Source organism: Hypanus sabinus, chromosome 31 (genome assembly GCF_030144855.1).
Source record: "Hypanus sabinus isolate sHypSab1 chromosome 31, sHypSab1.hap1, whole genome shotgun sequence".
Lineage (NCBI taxonomy): Eukaryota > Metazoa > Chordata > Chondrichthyes > Myliobatiformes > Dasyatidae > Hypanus > Hypanus sabinus.
The window spans coordinates 26,007,806-26,025,750 of record NC_082736.1 but is presented as its reverse complement, the minus strand read 5'-3'; the positions used below and the strand labels follow the sequence as shown (position 1 = coordinate 26,025,750).

At 43.1% G+C, this 17,945-nt stretch overlaps 1 protein-coding gene across 1 annotated transcript in view; it reads left to right on the top strand.

Annotated features, from left to right (window-relative positions):
* Nucleotides 1–17,945, top strand: part of rela (v-rel avian reticuloendotheliosis viral oncogene homolog A) — a 99,078-nt gene that overhangs the window by 36,074 nt on the left and 45,059 nt on the right. The window contains exons 2-3 of the mRNA XM_059955240.1: nt 4,609–4,656; nt 4,762–4,898. Coding sequence (XP_059811223.1) covers nt 4,609–4,656; nt 4,762–4,898 — 185 coding nt within the window. The remainder of the gene's footprint in view (nt 1–4,608; nt 4,657–4,761; nt 4,899–17,945) is intronic.

The following is a 17,945-nucleotide window of genomic DNA, read 5'->3' as shown; positions in this document are numbered from 1 at the left end:
CAGAAACAAAGGTTCTGAACTTAAAGAAGGGTAACTTTGAAGGTATGAGATGTGAATTAGCTAAGATAGACTGGCAAATGATACTTCAAGGGTTGATGGTGGATATGCAATGGCAAGCATTTAAAGATCGCATGGATGAACTACAACAATTGTTCATCCCAGTTTGGCAAAGGAATAAACCAGGGAAGGTAGTGCACCCATGGTTGACAAGGGAAATTAAGGATAGTATCAATTCCAAGGAAGAAACATACAAATTAGCCAGAAAAAGTGGCACACCTGAGGACTGGGAGAAATTCAGAGACCAGCAGAGGAGAACAAAGGGCTTAATTAGGAAAGGGAAAAAAGATTATGAGAGAAAGCTGGCAGGGAACATAAAAACTGACTGTTAAAGCTTTTATAGATACGTGAAAAGAAAAAGATTAGTTAAGACAAATGTGGTCCCTTACAGTCAGAAGCAGGTGAATTGATCATGGGGAACAAGGACATGGCAGACCAATTGAATAACTACTTTAGTTCTGTCTTCACTAAGGAGGACATAAATAATCTTCCGGAAATAGGGTACCGAGGGTCTAGTGAGATGGAGGAACTGAGGGAAATACATGTTAGTCGGCAAGTGGTGTTAGGTAAATTGAAGGGGTTAAAGGCAGATAAATCCCCAGGGCCAGATGGTCTGCATCCCAGAGTGCTTAAGGAAGTAGCCCAAGAAATAGTGGATGCATTAGTGATAATTTTTCAAAACTCCTTAGATTCTGGATTAGTTCCTGAGGATTGGAGGGTGGCTAATGTAACCCCACTTTTTAAAAAAGGAGGGAGAGAGAAACCGGGGAATTATAGACCGGTTAGTCTGACATCGGTGGTGGGGAAAATGCTAGAGTTGGTTATCAAAGATGTGATAACAGCACATTTGGAAAGAGGTGAAATCATCGGACAAAGTTAGCATGGATTTGTGAAAGGAAAATCATGTCTGACAAATCTTATAGAATTTTTTGACGATGTAACTAGCAGAGTGGATAGGGGAGAACCAGTGGATGTGGTATATTTGAATTTTCAAAAGGCTTTTGACAAGGTCCCACACAGGAGATTAGTGTGCAAACTTAAAGCACATGGTATTGGGGGTATGATATTGATGTGGGTAGAGAATTGGTTGGCAGACAGGAAGCAAAGAGTGGGAGTAAACGGGACGTTTTCAGAATGGCAGGCAGTGACTAGTGGGGTACCACAAGGCTCAGTGCTGGGACCCCAGTTGTTTACAATATATATTAATGATTTAGACAAGGGAATTAAATGCAGCATCTCCAAGTCTGCGGATGACACAAAGCTGGGCGGCGGTGTTAGCTGTGAGGAGGATGCTAAGAGGATGCAGGGTGACTTGGATAGGTTAGGTGAGTGGGCAAATTCATGGCAGATGCAATTTAATGTGGATAAATGTGAGGTTATCCACTTTGGTTGCAAGAACAGGAAAACAGATTATGATCTGAATGGTGGTTGATTAGGAAAAGGGGAGGTGTAACGAGACCTGGGTGTCATTGTACACCAGTCATTGAAAGTGGGCATGCAGGTACGGCAGGCAGTGAAAAAGTATGTTGGCATTCATAACAAGAGGATTCGAGTACAGGAGCAGGGAGGTTCTACTGCAGTTGTACAAGGCCTTGGTGAGACCACAGCTGGAGTATTGTATTCTGAGGAAAGACATTCTTGCCATAGAGGGAGTACAGAGAAGGTTCACCAGATTGATTCCTGGGATGGCAGGACTTTCATATGAAGAAAGACTGGATCGACTAGGCTTATACTCACTGGAATTTAGAAGATTGAGGGGGATCTTATTGAAACATATAAAATTCTAAAGGGATTGGACAGGCTAGATGCAGGAAGATTGTTTCCAATGTTGGGGAAGTCCAGAACGAGGGGTCACAGTTTAAGGATAAAGGGGAAACCTTTTAGGACCGAGATGAGGAAAAACTTCTTCACACAGAGAGTGGAGAACCAGTGGAATTTGCTACAGGAAAGTTGAGGCCGGTTCATTGGTTATATTTAAGAGGGAGTTAGAAATGGCCCTTGTGGCTAAAGGAATCAGGGGGTATGGAGAGAAAGCAGGTACAGGGTTTTGAGTTGGATGATCAGCCATGATCATACTGAATGGCGGTGCAGGCTCGAAGGGCCGAATGGCCTACTCCTGCACCTATTTTCTATGTTTCTATGTAAGAGGAAAGGTCTATGTGAGCGGGAAGGGTTAGATTGGTCTTAGAGGAGGTTCAAAGGTCGGCAGATAACGGTTTTCCATACTGTTCTGTACTTTCGATGTTCCACTTAACACTTCACTCTGATATTGTCGTACTTCCTTCTCTCTCCATGCACCATGTAACGATCTGATTGTCACTGTGACAATAATAAATTATAATCTTTAAAGTAACTACAGTAAATCTGGATCAGTTCTCCCTGAATCAGGGAGGAGGGACAGGAGCCCGAAGACCCACAACTACAATCGTTTGTAGTTCCATTTACTATCCGAGAATATGTACAGTCTAGAACCTGGAATTCTTACTCTTCACAGACACCTGCAAAACAGAGAGGGGAAAAAACCCCAAAAGAACGAATGACAGAAAGGTTTAGAACCCCAAAGCCCTCCCCCCCCCACACAGCAGCAGCAGCAAAGCATCGATCCTTCCCCCCCATTTGTTCCTGCAGAAAGCATCATCCCCCCCCCCCATCACCACCCACCATGCGAACAACCGCAAAGCCCCCAAAGTGACCATGCTCCAATCAAAAGCCTTTGCTTACCCGACAAATTTGACATCCCACAGGAGGGAGGGAGACAGAGTTCAGAGGCCCCCGATCGTCCGCGACACCGGCGAGGCGTCGGGCTGCCCGCGGGGCCGCCGTGAAGGCCCGCGGTTTGAGCGCAGCTGGAGATCTCGGACTCCGACAGGACCCCAGCCACCTACAAGGGGAAAGAAGCGACACTGGAGGAAGTATTCAGGAACAGTTCTTCCCCTCGGGGAGGAGGTATAGGAGCCTGAGAACCCACTGTTAATTCTTCCCCTCCACCATCAGATTTCTGAATGGTCCATGAACACTACTGTGTTGATTCCTTTTTCTGTAAAGATTAGTCTTATTGGACAGATGTACATCGAAACATACGGTACAATGTAAAGTACGTCACATGCACCCAATTGCCCACCGTTGAGAACATCTACCATAAACGCTGCCCGGGCAGGGCGAGAAGCATTATCAAGGATGCATCTCACCCTAACCATGGACATTTCACTCTCCTCCCATCCGGTAGAGGCTACAGGAGCCTCTGCTCCCGCACCAGCAGGCACAGGAAGAGCTTCTTCCCTGAGGCTGTGACCCTGCTGAACCTCACATCACAGCGCTAAGCAGTATTACACCCATATTGGACTGTCTCAGTACTTTTATATTTGTGTGCTGTAGCTCCTACTTGTTATTCACAGTTATTTTGTAAATAACACCATTCTTTGCATTTCTGGTTCGATGCTAACTGCATGCTTGGTATCTGTGCTCGGCACGACGACAATAAAGTTGAATCTAATCTAATCTAATCTAATTCTTGTCAACGACCAACACCCAAGGATGTGCTGAGGAGCGCAAAAGTTTTCTTTTACTGTTACTCTGTTTGTGCGGGTTTTTTTATTGTCAGGGCGGACTAGTGGTCGCGGGAGACCTGCGCTGGGTTGCACTGAGCGGAACTCTATCACCGTCTTTGTGGTTTGGTGTTTTGCATTCAGTCCTTTCTATTGCCCTTTGCGTGATTTGATTTTTTTTCTCTCTCTCTCACTTTGAGGGGGTTGATGTTCTCCTGTAAACGGACCCATTGGCTTTTCCCCGTTCCGTGGCCGCCTGTGTGCAAGGCGAGTCGCGGGGTTGTGACCACGCGCGCACTTTGAACCCTCTAAATGCCGCCACGTTCCTGGTGCCGGCGCAACCTGCCCACGGCTCGCTGACCTTCACTGGTACACCTGTGGGTCGCGGGGAGGGGGGTAGACCGGGGCGCCCGGGGGAAACCCGCGCGGTTGTGGTGAGGAACGTACGAGGTCCCTACAGACAGAGGCAGGAAATGAATCCCTATTGCTGGCACCGTAGGGCGTTACGATGACCGCTACGATCCCGCTGCGGGCTGAGGCGGGGGAGTGCTGACTTCGGACAGTTGTCCAGGGACGGCTGCTTCCGGGGAATCGCGTCCGGACTAACAGAAGGATAGGTCGTGATTGGTCTGACCGAGCTCGCGGCCGGAAGTCCTGTGCCTCGCTGCCGGCTCGGTGAGGCGCCCGACATGTCAGGGGTACTGGAAAGGACTAACGCACAAATGCTTAGCGCCGCACACTGGGAAAACGGAAGCAAAACCCCGGTTCGGTTCTGGGCTCGGGCGCTGGGCCTGGAGTCTGGACAATCTCCCCGAGGCTGTGTGGATTTTCTCTGGGTGCCCCAGTTGTCTCCCTTGGTGGGGGGGGGGGGGAGGATCGGTAGGAAGGCGGAGGGCTGAATGGGTTGCAGGAAAGTTACGTTGAGGGGGGAGTGGGCTAGCAGGGCCTCGATGGGCCGAGTGGAAAGGGCAGAGCAAACTAATCCTCGCGTTCTTGTCCGCCCCAGGTTTCCTGCAGATGCCGACTGTACAATGGACGCACAGCATCACCCCAGGTGAGTTTCTGGGGGCGGGGGAGCTCCCACGAGCTGGACGTCGGGGAGGGGGAGGGCTGTCTCGGGGCTCCTTTGCTCACCGGGCTTCTTGTCCTCTCCCTCCAGCCCCGCCCTACATCCGGATCCTGGAGCAGCCCAAGCAGCGGGGCATGCGGTTCCGGTACAAATGCGAGGGCCGCTCGGCGGGTAGCATCCCCGGTGAGAAGAGCACAGACAGCACGCGGACGTACCCAGCCATCGAGGTGAGTGCCCCCCCATCCGCGCTTAACCACTTTGCACTGAGCCGTGGGTACCACGCCCTCTCTGGCCCAAGTGGAAATTAGTCCAGGACCAGCCTATTGGCTCGGGGTGTCTGACACTCCGAGGGAGGAGTTGTAAAGTTTGATGGCCACAGGCAGGAATGACTTCCTATGACGCTCAGTGTTGCATCTCGGTGGAATGAGTCTCTGGCTGAATGTACTCCTGTGCCTAACCAGTACGTTATGGAGTGGATGGGAGTCATTGTCCAAGATGGCATGCAACTTGGACAGCATCCTCTTTTCAGACACCACCGTCAGAGAGTCCAGTTCCACCCCCACAACATCACTGGCCTCATGAATGAGTTTGTTGATTCTGTTGGTGTCTGCTACCCTCAGCCTGCTGCCCCAGCACACAACAGCAAACATGATAGCACTGGCCACCACAGACTCGTAGAACATCCTCAGCATCGTCCGGCAGATGTTAAAGGACCTCAGTCTCCTCAGGAAGTAGAGACGGCTCTGACCCTTCTTGTAGACAGCCTCAGTGTTCTTTGACCAGTCCAGTTTATTGACCATTCATATCCCCAGGTATTTGTAATCCTCCACCATGTCCACACTGACCCCTTGGATGGAAATGGGTCACCGGTGCCTCAGCCCTCCTCAGATCCACCACCAGCTCCTTAGTCTCCTTCACATTAAGCTGCAGATGATTCTGCTCACACCATGTGACAAAGTTTCCCACCATAGCCCTGTACTCCCCCTCATCTCCCTTGCTGATGCATCCAACTATGGCAGAGTAATCAGAAAACTTCTGAAGATGGCAGACTCTGCGCAAGAATCTGTAGAACTCAACCTACCGGGGGTGCTGTTGCCTGGATAAGATGTGGTGGTGTTGTGGATAGTGTAGAGGATTGTCAAAGATTGCAGAGAGACATTGATAGGATGCCGAAGTGGGATGAGAAGTGGCAGATGGAGTTCAACCTGGAGAAGTGTGAGGTGGTACACTTCGGAAGGACAAACTCCAAGGCAGAGTACAAAGTAAATGGCAGGATACTTGGTAGTGTGGAGGAGCAGAGGGATCTGGGGTTACATGTCCACAGATCCCTGAAAGTTTCCTCACAGTTAGACAGGGTAGATAAGAAAGCTTATGGAGTTTAAGAGTTGCGATGTAATGATGCAGATCTGTAAAACTCTGGTTAGGCCACACTTGGAGTACTGTGTCCAGTTCTGGTCGCCTCACTATAGGAAGGATGTGGAAGCATTGGAAAGGGTACAGAGGAGATTTACCAGGATGCTGCCTGGTTTAGAGAGTAAGGATTATGATCAGAGATTAGGGAGCTAGGAAGATGAGAGGAGACAAGATATTAAGAGGAATAGATAGAGTGGACAGCCAATGCCTCTTCCCCAGGGCACCACTGCTCAGTACAAGAGGACATGGCTTTAAGGTAGGGGGAGGGAAGTTCAAGGGGATATTAGAGGAAGGTTTTTCACTCAGAGAGTGGTTGGTGTGTGGAATGCACTGCCTGAGTCAGTGGTGGAGGCAGACACACTAGTGAAATTTAAGAGACTATAGACAGGTATATGGAGGAATTTAAAGTGGGGGGTTATATGGGAGGCAGGGTTTGAGGGTCGGCACAACATTGTGGGCCAAATGGCCTGTACCGTGCTGTATTGTTCTTAGTTCTTTGGAACATCTAGCACCTGAGGTGCAACGCAAAAAATCTTCCCACTGTTGGAGAAGGACCCGCAGAATTGTTCCTCACTGTCCCGGGACTGGCATTGACCCCCCCCCCCCCAACCCCCCCCAAAGCTGCACAGTGGCACAACAGTAAGAGCCACTGCCTCTTTCCGATAATTCAGTGACCAAATTCGGCCTCACCAATGCCTTGTACAATTTTAACATTGCATCCCAACTCCTATACTCAATGCTCTGATTTATAAAGGCCAGCGTACCAAAAGTTTTCTTCACCACCCTATCCACATGAGATTCCACCTTCTGGGAACTATGCGCCATTATTCCTAGATCACCCTGTTCTACTGCATTCCTCAATGCCCTACCATTTACCACGTATAAGAGGATGAAGGGGAATTTCTTTAGCCAGAGGCTGGTGGATCTGTGGAGTTCATTACCATAGTTGGCTGGGGAGGGCACCATTTTCTATATTTAAAGCAAGGTTCTTGATTAGTAAGGGCCCCAAAGGTTACAGGGAGAAGGCAGGAGACTGGGGTTGAAAGGGACAATAAATCAGCCATGATGGAATAGCAGAGCAGACTCAATGGGCTGAATGGCCTAACTCTGTTTCTATGTTTTATGGTCTTATGGTCTAAAAGCTTTGAACCCTTCTGCTATTTTTGTAAACTGCCAACCAGTCTTGGTTTTGGCCTTCCTGGATGTCCCGGATGATGACCCCCATCTCGAAGGTCATCCCTTCTTCCTGCCACCAGCAAGAACCGGAATCAGGGTTAATATCTCCGGCACGTGTTGTGAGCTCTGTTAACTTTGTGGCAGCGGTACAATGCGATGCACGATAAATATAGAGAAATTACAGTAAGTATATATTTGCATATTAACGTTAAATTAAAAATGGAGCCAAAAACAAAAATAAAAAGTGGTGAGGTAGTGCTCGTGGGTTCAGTGTCCATTCAGAAATCGGACGGCAGAGGGGAAGAAGCTGTTCCTGAATCGTTGAGTGTGTGTCTTCAGACTCCTGTACCTCCTCCCTGATGGCAGAGGGGAAGAAGCTGTTCCTGAATCGCTGAGTGTGTGTCTTCAGGCTCCTACACCTCCTCCCTGATGGCAGAGGGGAAGAAGCTGTTCCTGAATCGTTGAGTGTGTGTCTTCAGGCTCCTGTACCTCCTCCCTGATGGCAGAGGGGAAGAAGCTGATCCTGAATCGTTGAGTGTGTGTCTTCAGGCTCCTGTACCTCCTCCCTGATGATAGCCATGAGACGAGGGCACGTCCTGGGTAATGGGGGTCCTTAATGATGGACGCTGCCTTTCTGAGGCACCGCTCCTTGAAGATGTCCTGGATACGATGGAGGCCGCTGCCCGTGATGGAGCTGACTGAGTTTACAACTCTCTGCAGCTCACTTCGATCCTGTGCTGTAAACCCCCCCTCCCCCCCATACCAGACAGTGATGCGGGCGGTCAGAATACTCACCAGGGTACGTCTAGAAGTTTTCAAGTGTTTTAGGTAACAAACCAAATCTCAAATATTGGGTGGGGGAGTTAATTGCTGCCTCCCCCCCCCCCCCGCCCCAAGTGTGTGAGTGAGGGGTAGGAGTCCAGATTTGATCTGATGGGAGGGAAGACTGGAATGACTGGATGGGTGAACGGTGTGTTGTGAGATGCGGGATTGGCTTTGTTTAGCGTGTCTACCCCCCCGTGGGTAAGAAGGTGAATTAAAGACGCTGTGGAGTGTCGGCTGGCCGTTCCGGAGACGGGGCTGAGCGGCTGGGCGACCTGCAGATGGTCGTTGGCCGGGACTCCACGGTAGCGTGACCCGCCGCCAGATTTTGCTAAAGCAGGCGACGCAGTCAAGGGAGTCACAGCGCAGAAGCAGGCCCTTTGGCCCATCTAGCCTGTGCTATTTAACCTCCCATCGACCTGAACCGGGACCACGCCCCTCCCATCCATGTACCTATCCAAACTTCTGTTAAACGCCGAGACCAAGCTCCTGTGCACCACTTGGCAGCTCGTTCCACTCTCTCTGAGTGACAAGTTTTCCCTCATGTTCCCCTTAAACTTTTCACCTTTCACCCTTGAGCTCTGGTTGTAGTCCCACCCAACCTCAGTGGAAAAAGCCTGCTTGCATTTACCCTATTGATACCCCTCATGATTTTGTATACCTCCATCAAATCTCCTCTCAGTCCTCTACGTTCTAAGGAATAAAGTCCTAACCTGTTCATTCTTTCATTATAACTCAGGTCCCCCAGACCCGGCAACATTCTTGTAAATTTTCTCTGCATCTTTCAACCTTATTTACATCTTTCCTGTAGGTCGGTGACCAAAACTGTACACAATACTCCAAATTAGGCCTCGCCAACGTCTTGTACAACATAACATCCCATCCTCTGTACTCAGTACTTTGATGTACGACAGTCAGGTTGTTGTTACATTGCTGTTTGTGGGATCTTACCGTTCCCATGACAGGCTTGGAGTATTTGGTTCAGTTTTGATCGCCCTGCCGCGAGGGGAAGGTGTTATTAAACCAGAAGTCCTGCAGAAAGGGTCCAGACCATAAGAGAACGGAGCAGAATTAGGCCATTTAGCCCATCGAGTTTGCTGCATGGCTGATTTATCGTCCCTCTCACCCCCATTCTGCTGTAAACTCCGGTGCCCTTTCAAATCAAGAGCGTATCAATCTCCGCTTTAAATACACCCAAGGACCTGGCCTCCACAGCCATCTGTGGCGATGAATTCCGCAGATCCACCACCCGCCTGGCTGCAGAGATTCCTCCTCGTCTCTGTTCTAACCTGACGCCCTTGTACTCTGCGACAGTGTGCCCGTTCGCTGCGGAGTCTCGCGCTGTCGGAGGAGCCCTCTGCACAAAAAAATAACAATAAATAAGCAATAAATATTGAGAACATGAGATGAAGATTTAGATTTAGAGCCCAATTCGGTGGGAACAGTTCGGTGTTGGAGTGAGTGAAGTTATCCCCTTTGGTTCAAGGGCCCGATGGTTGAGGACTAGTAACGGTCCCCGAACCTGTTTCCGGGGGAGCATTGGTGTTTCCAAAACCAGGCCGTGTTGCAGCTGGTTAATGTCAGTACCTCTGCCACACGTCTGTAGAAGTTTGTTGAAGTGCGTTCTTCGTAATGGCACGTGGGTGCTGGACCCAGGGCAGGTCCTCTGAAATGGTAACACCAAGGAATTTGGTGCTGCTGACCCTCTCCACCTCCGATCCTCCGATGAGGTCTGGCTCCCAGACCTCCAGTTTCCTCTTGCCGAGGTCGGCAATCGGCTCCTTGGCCTTGCTGACGTTGAGTGGGAGGTGGTCGTCGCATCATCACTCTCAATCTCAATCTCGTTCTTCTGACCTGCAACGAGCACTGGCCCAAAGCCAGCAGATGCTCCTTTACAAAGATGGCGCGAGGACTTGAGGGGAGGAGTTGGGCTGACTAGGGCTTTCAAAATGTACTCTGGTAATACATCTACTTTGAACTTTGTAACAACAAACTGTTACGTATTCAGGCAACAATAAATATATGAGTTAGGCAAGGGTTTATATAACAAATAACACATTTATTAAACACTGAAAACAAACCCCCCAAAAGTAAACAAACACTACCATAACCGGAAATCAGCTGCTGTGCAGCGATGATTAAAGTGATGTTGCAAAAACAGTTTTTTAAAATAGTATTGCCAAAAGTTAGAAATGCTCACAGTCCATTTAAGGGAGAGACTTTTTAAGATGATCTAAATTCTCTTTCACGTCGCTTTGCTTCAGTCCCCGAAGTCGAACTCTTTCCTCTGAAGAATTTACGAAACGTAACGAAACGGCTTAAAGGCACTGACCTTTCCTTTATCACACTGCCCTCAATCTTTCCTGCTATCCCGCAGAGATTAACACGAGAACAGTCAACGAATTCCTTCCGAATAAGGATCAAACAAGGTCGAACCCGTTTCACCATCGAAAATTGATTCTCCTCGATCTTTAACTCCCGAACTCCGATCTTCACTCTCCACTGATTCTCAACTAGCAGTATTGTAAAGAAACTGCTGGCAATGACCTTTTAAACTTTAGGCATTAGATAAAACTTCATCCTTCAACTAAACTGCGTCATCACATTAAATCACACAGTGGCATGAAGTCAACATGGCAAATCCAGCCACGAACTGCCCCCTCTCACAGGGTGGGGTCTTCCTTTTATACCCTGTAAAAAAAACTTGTCACATGATCTCTACTGGCGGGAAAATGACGTCACTCCACCATCACAAGACCATTATCTCAAGTCCAGTATAGCTTCAACCCCAGTCACATGACAAGGGCTCCACTGTCATGTGTCACGAGTACGTAACACCTCCCTCCAAAAGAAAACACATTTTTGGTCTGACAAGAACAAAAATTTTTAACAATTGCTTACAAGAAAAACAAAGGTATAAATTTTATAACATACATAATATACAATACCATCATATAACAGCTTATAACTCACAATACAGTAGGAGTGTTACAATTGAAAAAAAAACCACACCATAAAAAGTTGCATTGTACATTCAACATCGAGATAGACAATCAGCAACCACATTATCTTTACCTTTAATATGAGTTATCACAATACTGTACTCTTGTAACATCAAACTCCAATTTAATAATCTTTTGTTTTTGTTTTTCATCTTACTCAGAAAAACCAACGGATTATGATCAGTGTAAACTATAAGTGGTTTTTGAGTTGTACCAACATATACCTCAAAATGTTCTGAAGCTAAAACAAGAGATAACAATTCCTTCTCTATTGTCGAATAGTTTCTTTGATGCTTATTAAATTTCTTAGAAAAGTAAGCCACTGGATGATCAACCTCATCACCCTCATTCCTTTGCATTAATACTGCTCCTGCAGCCTCATCACTAGCATCTACAGCTAATGAGAAAGGTTTTCCAAAGTCAGGTGCCTTAAGTACAGGTTGTTGACATGTCATTATTTTCAATTTTTCAAATGCTTCTTGACAAGGCACTGTCCACACAAACTTCACATTCTTCTGCAGAAGGTTAGTTAATGGAAGGGCAACATTAGCAAAGTTCTTACAAAATTTCCGATAATATCCTACCATTCCCAAAAATCTTCTGAGAGTTTTTTTCCCTGTTGGAGTGGGAATCTCTAAAATTGCCTGAACTTTTGCCTGAACAGGAGCTACCTTACCTTGACCCACAACATAACCAAGGTAAGTCACAGTGGCATGTCCAAATTCACTCTTAGCTAAATTAATAGTTAAGTTAGCTTTTGAAAGCCTTTCAAACAATTTCTCCACCGCAATAATGTGTGCTTCCCAAGTATCATTTCCTGTCACTAAATCATCAATATAAGCATCAGTATCTTTCAATCCCTGAATCACAGAGTTAATCATCCTCTGGAAAGTACCTGGGGCGTTCTTCATCCCAAATGGAAGAACATTATACTTATATAACCCAGATGGAGTTACAAATGCAGAAATCTCTCTACCTCTGTCCATTAATGGAACACACCAATACCCTTTCAATAAATCAATCTTTGTAAGGAACTTTGCTTTTCCAACTTTATCTACACAATCATCTACTCTAGGAATTGGATATGCACTTGTTTTCGTTACAGCATTCACCTTCCTATAGTCCGTACAAAACCTAATACTACCATCTGGTTTTGGCACCATAACACATGGCGAACTCCAATTCGAGTTAGAATGTCTAATAATATTATTCTCTAACAAATATCCAATTTCTTTCTCAGCAAGTTCACATTTTTCTATGTTCATCCTATATGGATGTTGTTTAATAGGTTTGGCATCCCCAACATCTACATCATGTGAAGCTATAGTAGTCCTTCTCGGAACATCTGGAAACAACTCTTTATATTTAAAAATTAATCCCTTCATCTGTTGTTTCTGCTCTAGCTGTAAATGTGCTAATTTCTCATCAATATTTTCCAGAATGGTTGAATTTGGTAACCTAACAGAAACAATGTTGGATTTAGAATGAAAGTCAGATGAATCATCTATCATGTTCCCAGTTAAATCAAACTCATTCTCACTAACCACAACAGTCACAGTATCAGATTGTTTCTCAAAATATGGTTTTATAATATTTATATGGCAAAGTTGTGTTGACCTTCTACGATCTGGAGTTTTTATCACGTAATCCACATCATTGATTTTAGACACAATTTCATAAGGACCATGAAATCTAGCTTGTAAAGGATTTGTCTGCACTGGGAAAAGAACCAACACCTTATCTCCAGGCTTAAACATCCTCATCCTAGCTTCTTTATCATAACAAGTTTTCATTTTCTCCTGAGCCAACTTTAAATTTTCCGTGGCTAAGCTTCAAGCTTTATGTAACCTGTCCTTAAATTTCAAAACATCGTCCAACAAATTAGTGTGTACTTCCTTACTCATCCACTGTTCTTTCAATAAAGCTAAAGGTCCTCTAACTCTATGCCCAAACACAAGTTTAAATGGACTAAAACCTAAAGATTCCTGTACTGATTCCCTTACAGCAAATAAAAGTAAGTTTATACCCTCATCCCAGTCACTTTCATTTTCCACACAATATGTCCTAATCATATTCTTGAGAGTAGAATGAAACCTCTCCAAGGCACCCTGCGATTCTGGATGGTATGCAGACGAAGTGATTTGCTTCGCTCCCAATTTATAAACTATCTGTTGAAACAATCCAGACATAAAATTACTGCCTTGATCAGTTTGTATCTCCTTAGGTAATCCAAAATAAGTAAAAAAATTTATAAGGGCCTTTGTCACAGTCTTAGCTTTTATATTCCTAAGTGGTACTGCCTCTGGAAACCTAGAAGTAGTACACATGATAGTCAACAAGTACTGATAACCAGTTTTTGTCTTTGGTAATGGACCAACATAATCTACAATAACTTTAGAAAACGGTTCACCAAATGCTGGGATAGGTTGTAATGGAGCTACTGGTGTAACCTGATTTGGTTTACCCACAATTTGACAAGTATGGCACGTTTTACAAAACATCACCACATCTTTTCTTAGACCAGGCCAGTAAAAATGTTTTAAAATCTTGTCCACAGTTTTCCTTACCCCTTGATGTCCACCTAAAGGCACACTATGAACTAAAGTCAAAATCTCATTTCGATAAACTTTCGGGACAACTACCTGGTAAACAACATTCCAATCCTCACTTGCAGGAATTGTAGGCGATCTCCACTTCCTCATCAACACTCCTTTTTCCTTCGCAATTTCACTACCTAGTAAAGCTTGCTCTCTTAATTTTATAATCTCAGAGTCTCTATTCTGCTCTGCTATCATCTCGTTCCGAGACAGAGATAAATCTTTATAGTCAGACTTACTCCCAGAATCTTGTTCAAACAACGAAGTTAAGAAAGTCTCTGACACATCCTCAAAACTTAAATCCTGAGTTGAACAGTCATGAGTAACAACCTCATTCTGCGCATCAATCTTTTTAGCCATAGCTCTAGTCACAACACAGGAAGAATCTGTGTTAGAATTCATCTCTGGTTCCTCTGACTCCATTGTCAAATGCACTTCAGGAAAAACTTGTCCACCTGCCAAGTCATTACCTAACAATAAAGAAATACCCTTCACAGGTAAGCTATGCTGTAGTCCTACTTTAACAAATCCTGTAACTAACCCTGACTTTAAATTTGCTTTATGTAAATGTACAGGCATAAAATCACTCCCAACACCTCTTATGTAATTTACCTCACCAGTATCAAACTCTCCATTAAACTTCAATACACTGTCTAACATCAGTGATTGAGAAGCTCCAGTATCCCTAAGGATTTTTATTGGCACCAGAGTAGAGCCTTCTTTCAAGGAGAATCGAGTTAATGCCTCGCGCCCGCAACAGTATCAAACCCACAACAAATACCGTTATGAAATACACTTTAAAGAGTTTACTAAAATTAAAAGAGTAGTAGGCAATACAATATATATATATATATATACAAGGATAAAAACAAAAGGCACCAACTTATCAAAGTTCAGTCTGTTTAGTGCACTCGTTGGAGCTCAATCAACGAACCAATGGACCCATCCGGCCGTCGCACCTGGGACCACCCCGGTGGTCTTACGAGCAGTCCAGCACACGTCCATCTTCCTCGGCCTCCCCCTCTCACTAAAAACCCGCGAAAACCCCTCCCCCAAGTTCCCAGCATCACAAGACACAATAACATTCCCCATTGATTAACAAATGAATACAATTACCATATCAGCCATTCTAAAGTGAAACAACGGTGAGAGAAACACTTATCCGACAAAGAAGCATTCCTACTTGTAACAAACCAAAGAGGCCATCCTGAGTAACATACACAGGACATTGTACATTAACTTGGTCAGACACTAACAAAACCTCATTTGTGTTTATCAAACCCTGTAACTTTACAGGTGCTTCAGTATGTTGCACACAAGCATCTGGAACTGCTTCCTTCTCCTTCTTTTTCAATCTGAAACAGTTAGCTATTACATGGCCAGGCTTCTTACAATAGTTACAAATAAGACTAAACTGTCTTTCCTTCACAGACTTACCTTGCTCCTTACCTTTCTCATTAACTTCTGATTTACCTTGAGTCTCCGTGTTATTTTTCCTCTTAAAAATTGTGCCCTGAGGAAATTTATTCTTATGGATTAAAACATACTCATCAGCTAATCTAGCACAGTCCTGCAATTTATCAGTATCCCTCTCATTTAAGTAGGTCCTTACTTCAACAGGAATGCTTCTTTTAAATTCCTCCATTAAAATCAGCTCTCTCAATGTATCATAGTCCCCATTTACATTTTTAGAAGAAACCCACCTCTCAAAACACACAGCTTTATCATAGGCAAATTCCTTTTCCTTTTCTTGTTATTAGTTTTAAACAAACATAAATGAAACATGAATACAAAATGTTTGAGAGTACATAGTTTAAATAGACAGTCAGATATGTAATAATAAAAATATATAACCTCTCAAACCCAGAACATTAATGAACAAAGAAGTAAAAAGAAAAAAAAAAGAAAAACCCCAAAAAAAGAGAGAAAAAAAAGCAAAAAAAACAACACTAACCAACATGGGCCATTGAATAATATTAAGTACATACACAGTAGTGCCAATAACTCCGAACCTCCATCCAATTGATTAAGGATAATATAGGTAAGGTTTAGGAAAAGACAATTCAACTCGTGAAAATGTTGAGTAAAAGGTCTCCAAGTTTCTTCAAATTTAACTGAAGGATCAAATACCACAATTCTAATTTTTTCTAAACTCAAACAAGAAATAGTTTGAGAAAACCACTGAAATACAGTTGGAGGATTAATTTATTTCCAATTCAATAAAATAGATCTTCTAGCCATTAATGTAACAAATGCAATCATTCGTTGAGATGAAGCGGATAAACGATTATTATCTGTCATTGGTAAACCGAAAATTGCAGTAAGAGGATGCGGTTGGAAATTAATATTTAAGACTCTTGAAATAATACTGAAAATATCTTTCCAATAATTTTGTAAACAAGGACAAGACCAGAACATATGAGTCAATGAAGCAACATCAGAATGACATCTATTGCAAGTTGAGTTAAGATGAGAATAAAATCGAGCCAGTTTATCCTTAGACATATGAGCTCTATGTACAACCTTAAATTGTATTAGGGCATGTTTAGCACAGACAGAGGATGAATTTACCAATAATAAAATATTTTCCCATTACTCAGTAGATACAGGACAATGCAACTCTTCTTGCCATTCCTTCTTAATTTTTTCTGATACATCTAACTGTAAATTCATAATCATCTTATAAATGATGGCTACTAAACCCTTTTGATAAGGATTAAGGGCTAAAATTCTATCTGTAATGTCCAATGAACATTCTTTCGAAAAATACTGTAACTCATTATACAAAAAATTTCTAACTTGCAAATATCTAAAAAAATGGGTTTTAGGTAAATTATATTTATTAGATAGCTGTTCAAAGGACGTAATGTTATCATCCAGAAACAGATCACGAAAACATGTTAAACCTTTTGTTTTCCATAAAAGAAAAGCTTGATCTATAGATGAAGGCCAAAAAAAATAATTAGATATTATAGGACATGATAAAATAAATTTATTCAAACCAAAAAATTTACGAAATTGAAACCAAATTCGTAATGTATATCTGACTATAGGATTAGTTATCTGTTTATTCAATTTGAATAAAGAAAAAGGAAGTGAAGATCCTAAGATTGAAATCAGTGAAAAATCTTGCACAGATTTACATTCCAAATTTACCCATTGTGGGCAAGTAGCTATAGTCCATTCTTGTGTCCAGAATATTAAATACCGTAGATTGACTGCCCAATAGTAAAATCTTAAGTTTGGTAAAGCCAAACTTTGTAAATAGGCTTTGTAAATATTTTTTATCCAATCTAGGATTTTTGTTCTGCCACAAGTAAGAAGATATTTTAGAGTCAATAGTATCAAAAAAAGCTTTAGGAATAAAAATTGGTAATGCTTGAAATAAATATAAGAATTTAGGTAGTATCATCATCTTAATAGCATTAACTCTACCAACCAATGACAAAGATAGTGGAGACCACCTAATAGCAAGTTGCTTAATTTGATCAATTAAAGGTAAAAAGTTAACCTTAAATAAATCTTTATGTTTTTTAGTAATTTTAATACCTAGGTAAGTAAAATAATCTGTAACAATTTTATATGGTAAATGTTTATAAATTGGAACTTGCATGTTTAATGGAAATAGTTCACTCTTGTTAAAATTCAATTTATAACCAGAAAAATTACTAAATTGAGCAAGCAAAGATGAAATAGCAGGGATAGATTTTTCAGGGTCAGATATATATAATAACAAATCATCAGCGTACAATGATACTTTATACGTCCTCTCCCCACGGGTAATACCCAGAATATTAGGTGATTCACGAATAGCTATAGCCAACGGTTCTAAAGCAATGTCAAATAGTAAAGGACTTAAAGGGCAACCTTGCCTTGTACCACGAAATAGCTGAAAAAAAAGGGATCTTTGATTATTGGTAAAAACCGAAGCTAAAGGTTTATGGTATATTAATTTAATCCATGATATAAATTTTGAGCTAATATATTCAAGGTAATATATTTGAACTAATATATTCGAGGTAATATATTTTCTAATCTATTAGCCAAAATTTTACTGAAAATCTTAAAATCCATATTTAATAAGAATATAGGTTGATAGGATGCACATTCAGTAGGGTCTTTATCTTTTTTAAGAATTAAAGAAATAGAAGCTTCATAAAAAGATTGTGGTAATTTACCTACACTTAATACATCTTCAAAAATTTTACAAAGCCAAGGAGAAAGTATAGGAGAAAAAGATTTTTAAAATTCTACAGGAAAACCA